The 6,000-nt window shown below is 37.5% G+C and overlaps 1 protein-coding gene across 1 annotated transcript in view; it reads left to right on the forward strand.

Annotated features, from left to right (window-relative positions):
- CPD (carboxypeptidase D) overlaps positions 1-5,344 on the forward strand; it is a 72,796-nt gene extending 67,452 nt beyond the window's left edge. The window contains exon 21 of the mRNA XM_037070276.1: positions 1,278-5,344. Coding sequence (XP_036926171.1) covers positions 1,278-1,504 — 227 coding nt within the window. The 3' untranslated portion in view covers positions 1,505-5,344. The remainder of the gene's footprint in view (positions 1-1,277) is intronic.
- Positions 5,345-6,000: the final 656 nt, after the last annotated feature.

The raw sequence follows: 6,000 nt of genomic DNA on the forward strand, positions 1-6,000 counted from the left end.
AGATTTTTTTTTAATGCATGCTGACATGACAGCTGCCAGAATACAACCCAACAAAAGTGTTTCTAATGAATTTAAAGGTAGCTAAACGCTGCTAGAGCTGTCCTATGGAAAATGCCACGTGAATTTATTAGCCAACCCAATAGTACCCCTGTCACTGTCCCCAACCCATTTGCTTGTATTACAGCAATTATCATTAGCTAACATTATATTACATATTTAGTCATTTGTTGGTCTATATTTAGTTTCTCCCCCTGAAGCACAGGTTGGAGAGAGCAGAGAGCTCACCTGCCTCCCCGTGCCTAGGGCCATGGTTGGCGTGTGGTAGGTCTTAATGAAGAGTCGTTGACTCATTGAATGACTTGCTTTATACTAAGATCGTAAGTCCCTTGGACTGTGACTTAATTCTGTTTTACATCTTCCTGGATGGAGGGATTATTTCTTTTCTCCAGGATTAATGTGTGCCATTGCTTAAATTGCTGAAAGGTTAGAAAGAAAAATGTATGTAGTAAAAGAAATACTGCATTGTATCTTCCTGCACAAAGAGTCTTGGTTCATTTCTGTACAACTCGGACTTGATGCAATCTAACCAAGTTGTATTACAGGATGTGGGGGGGTCCCTAGTTGGATCTCCAAGAGTGGTGTAGGAAACACGGTCAGATCATAGAGCATCTGTGGGCCGTTTAAAGTAAAGAGTTCTTAGCTTGCACCTGATAAGGCGTGGTTCACAGCAGTTAGAAACACAGGAGCTGGGATTCAGCCACCCATCTGCTGGCACGAACTTGATTTATGATTTTATGATTATTTCCTGTTATTAAGACTCTTATTCTGATAACCTTATGTATAAATCTTTTAAATAAATGAAGGATTTTAAATGGGATGAAAATTTACCAGAAGGGGGAAAAAAAGCCTTTGATAAGTTGCAGAACAGTGGACACAGTTTGATTTCATTGCGGTAAAAGAAAAATGCAGATACATACAAACGCATGAAGAAAAATCTGGAAAAGTACGCACTAGGGCTGTTAAAATGATCTTGAGGTAACGAAAATGTGAAGATGTGGCATTTTTGATTTGGGTTTTTTGTAATTTTTCTTTTTGTGTTTTTTAAAAGTTTGCACGCTATGAATATACTGCTTCTGTAATAATAAAGGGTTGTTTTGAAGTACATGAAATAAAAATAAAACAAATGGATGGCATACTATTAAAAGTGTCATTTTAAGTAGCTGTTTATTTGTATCCTTAAAGTAAAACACCATTCACGTGGTGGTTTTGTTTGGCAGGTGCCACCATGTCGGCATTGGTCCTGACAGCTTGCATTATTTGGTGCATCTGTTCAATCAAGTCTAACAGACACAAGGATGGCTTTCATCGGCTCAGGCAGCATCACGATGAGTATGAAGATGAAATTCGTATGATGGCAACCGGCTCCAAGAAGTCTCTCTTAAGCCATGAGTTCCAGGATGAAACGGACACTGAGGAGGAGACGTTATATTCTAGCAAACATTGAAACACATACCTTGCATATCTCCCAGCATAAGAACCAAGCAAAACTGTAGTTCCTCTTGGGAGACACTGCATTAAGAAGAGAGACTACCTTGCTTCTTCAAAGAGCTTTGGGAAGTTAACTTGCTAAATCTGTATTCTCTGTGAATTTGGCTGGCAGTTTTGAACTTCCCCTCCTTAAAGTACTCGTTTTTTTCTTTTTTTAATCTGCTTTCTATTTATGCAGCAGAGATGGGACAGCCACTTTGTTTTTCTTTTTAATTTAAGATGAGCTGTTTGGAGCTTATGTTTTAACTGCATAAAGCCAACTAGTAGATGTTGTATTTTGTACATCAGGTGTTTCCTAGTGGCTTTAGCTTTTTTTTTCCTTTATTTTAAATGGCCAAAAGAATCCAGAAACATTAAAGCAGGGACAGCAGTCAGAATCTGACATAAAGCTTTAAAACTCAAGGTTTTCTTAACCTACTGAGGAGTACTTTTCTCTGGTTATTAAATAGCTGGAGTTTCTCTTATTATTCAGGTCTAGTGGAGGCTGAATTGGTTTTTAAACATACAACATTAAGAAATTAATAAATGGGCTTCCGCATTCGCTTTCTACCTGTTCTAATGCTAGATCAGAACCGGTGGCCTGTGCTCTCAGCAGGATTTCACTACCTCTCGTGTAAGATTTAGCAAAGTTTTAAGATCCCCATTTTAAGGGAGAACTTACTGACTTTGTTGTAGAAGATCTAAATGTCCGTTTGAACGGAGTTAAGAGGGAGATCTAGCAAAAGCTGAAACTCATGTTGCCTATCTTTTAACTTCGTAAAAACCCTTAGGTGCTGCTGCTTTTATCTGGGAAACACTAGTTATTCTAGGAATGCTTAATTCTTTAATATTGCCTAAATTTGAGCCTTTTTCTATGTTGTACACTTGTGGTTTTCAGATTACCCAGCAATCTACAAGATCTGAATTCTACTGAAAATATCTCCAAGTGTGAAAGAACCTACTTGGCACATTCTTAACTTACATTTGAATACAGACTATCTGTATACACTTAGGCTCCAGCCCAAACCTACGCCCTGTTGTGGTGTACTGTTACTGAAATAGCTTGGCCACTTTAATTCACACACACCTCTGCAAGTGATTGGGTTCTTTGTCCTAATGTTTCATTTGACAGTCTCTTTTTTTAATCAACCAGTCTTGTTAAAAGTTCAATTGAAAGCATTTAAATATGGTTCTTTCCATTAAAAAAGTTATGAACCGCTGTGTGATATAACACTGTGGTGAGAAAAGTACCATTTTCACTGCCAGTTGGGCTATTGCAAGGACCTGGAAGACCTGAATTTTATTGTGTCTGTAAGATGCTATTCAGTGGAAATGATGCTTTTTGCAAGTATGAGTCTTACCAATGCTAATGGTTTAATATCTTTGAATGTTTTAATGGCCAAGTTGCTGCTGAACTTGTACTAAATCAGGGGATCAAAAAATGTACTCTCATCTTTTCAAATCGTGTTCTATATCCACTAATATATCAGTCACCTCAAAGTCTTCATGTGGAATGGTTTACCACCCACATAAGTTATTCAAGTGAGTTTTGTGAGGAATGGCTTTATAGAACGAGATCTGGTTCAGTAGGAATAATGAAGTCATGACATTTATTAATGAGTATCTGTGATAAATTTGGGTGGTTCAAGGTTCAGCCATTCTGGTATTAATCCCATTATTAACAACTCTAGATTTTGAGCCCTTGCCACCCCACTTTCACCCTACCACATAGCATTGAACAGATTTAGTAGGGTGCTAATATTTAATACTTTACATTTTCCTTAAGAGGGTGGTATGGTGGTATTGCTCTTTTCAGCTTTATTTTTAAGAATGAAAACTCAGAAAGCCAACAAAGGGCCTATGAATGGCCAGCTCTTCTTCAGACATTGCAAGAAGAAATTAAAGTTGATGTGGCAGCCTTTACTTAATTAGGTCTTCGCTGGAGGATGCCTTTTAAATTCATTTCTCTCCTGAATTGAACATGTTTTTAACTGTACATCACAGTGGCTTGAGTCCATGCCTTTTAAGCATGTGTAAAGTTTTTTTAGAAATGAATGTACATTTTTAAAATAATTTTTCCTGGAAAAAAACACCAAATTCTGCGATAAATCTTTAATCTTGGATGAATTTCTAGATAATGAGTTGTTCTGGAAAACAAGGCCTCTCTGCCTGTGTTAACTATTAACATGAATGTACAGGATCCTGACTACTATGTCTGTGTTCTCTGCCTTGCTTTTGTCTTTCATGTGTGGGTCTAATCTAATATTAGACCACGTTAACTGCTTAAGGCATTGAAGCCATACGGGATGGGGAATGCATTTTTTCAGTGTTTCTCATGGAGACTTTCCGTTTCTTTGGAGTCATGAAGGCAATTAAGTATCACAGTATTATGAAATTTGACCAAACCTGAGTTGTGCCTTTCTTTACTCACAAGGCATGTTTTTGTGTCCTGATGATCAGTTTGTAAACCTTCTTCCCTTCTAGCTCCTTAATAAAAGCGAAGTGATTGAGTAGGTCATGTTCAAAGTGTCTGCCTGTGTACATGTACTTGTACCGATTATGCAGTTCGATAGGATGAACTTAAGCTGCTTTCAGGAGGAAAGACCCTTTGGTTTTGATGTAGTTTGCTGAATGTTTGGATAGTGATTGGGATCCCATCCAGGTGAGGAATGCTTGCAATTTTCAATGGAGGAAATTTGCTTTGGGATTTTGTCGTCCTTCAGAAAGGAAGTGGGCCCAGTGTGATTGATTGGTTTACCTTTGGTAACTCACCTGAATGGGATTTGCTGAATTAGTGAATTTTGAACTTAAAATGAATTATGAGTTGACAAATAAATAAAGCTAGGGCTAATGCCTGAGCTTACTGTGTTTGTGAGCTAATACCAGGTTACTCAGTAACTGTGGCCTGTTCCTCCATTTTCACTTATTCTCAGCAGTAGTTTTACCTTCTTGTTGCTAGAAATGCACTTGTGCCAGGTTTTGCCCCTGCTGTATTAAAAGCTTATGCTGTGAATGCTGTACCTAGTGCCCTGTGTTATGCTTCTCTGGTGGAATTGTTTTAAACAGAAGCAACTTTGTTGTTACTACAAAAAGAATTCCACTGTTTGATGTTCAGTGATTCTCTATATAGCAGCTTTTTGGTAACTCGCTGGGTTTCTGATTTGTTTCAATTAAGGCAGTTTTTTGGGTCGGGGAGATTACGGCCCTTGACTAACATCAGCTGAACTAGGATTTATAATTCATGAAGAAGTATCTCCCAGCACCCATTTCCTCTGTGTGTTAGCAACGGTTAATACTCCCCTTGATTTTCAGAATACTGTTCTCGTTGATTTTGACTTGACAATATATTATGAGATTTGAAAGTAGGCTTCCATTTTGAGACCACTGGACATAAATTACGTAATATGTGTAATTATGACTTTTATAAATAATGTACCATGAGTGTGCTAGGTACATTCTACTCTGGCCATGCTACAGATTTTATGGAGGTATGACATAATGGTATTTTTTATTATGCTCAGATTAAAATTAGTTTTTCACCTCTTCATTTTTTTCAGTGTGACCTTCCCCCCAGGAAAATCTATAGCTATTTATACGAGGTGCCTAACACTCATTCATCTCAAGTGCTTCAGTCTTTGGTTTATTTCATGCACTGTGCCTTCAAAATGAAATTTTTAAAAGGGACTTTAAACAAAGTTGAATCATAGTTTTAAAAAGTCAATCTGTGTAATTTATGTGAAATCTAACTGTAATGAGGTCCTTTCTGTTTTTTATATGTAAACAGATCTACTAATCCTGTATAAAAGTTATTTTATGATGTTTGTCTTTCTTTGTGTTTTGTCTCATAATCTCATCTCAAAAGCAATAGACCAGGAAAAGTTATTGTTACCATTTGAAACTTCATATTTAGCTTTTCTACCTGTACTAGGAGAAAAACAGCCCCAGGCTAGGAATACAGAGTGTTGTTACCTGTAGAGTGTGTGTGTCTCAAACTGACTCGGACAAAAACCGTTTCTGAAACAATTACATCGTATGGCCGCACTTCTTTCTGTTTGTAGCTCAGCTGGACTGATACATGTCTAATCATTCCACAATGATCATCACAAAACTGGTCATTGAAAGGTTTATGTACCCATTTTAAACTTGCTTGTTGAATATTTGATCGTTTTTACAGATGAGCTCAGCTAGAATTGGCCTTGGCATTTTTTGGCATAGTGGAGATGAATTTATTTTGCAATAATTTGTTGAAACCGCTGCCCTAATAAGAATTGGGAACGCAGACTTATTTAAGAAACATGGGCACTGCTGACAAGGAACTCATAGTCCAGTCCAAGAAATGGAAGTCAGCTATATTTCTGTAGTGACTGGTTCCTCTAAAAGAAAGTCTGCTCTAGAGGAAGTACAACACGGAGATTTGAGCACAGACTTTGGAGCTGAACGAATCTATGATTGATTCTTGGCTCAGTTAGGAGG

Source organism: Sturnira hondurensis, unplaced genomic scaffold, assembly GCF_014824575.4.
Source record: "Sturnira hondurensis isolate 20B ecotype Veracruz unplaced genomic scaffold, ASM1482457v3 Scaffold0018728, whole genome shotgun sequence".
Classification (NCBI taxonomy): domain Eukaryota; kingdom Metazoa; phylum Chordata; class Mammalia; order Chiroptera; family Phyllostomidae; genus Sturnira; species Sturnira hondurensis.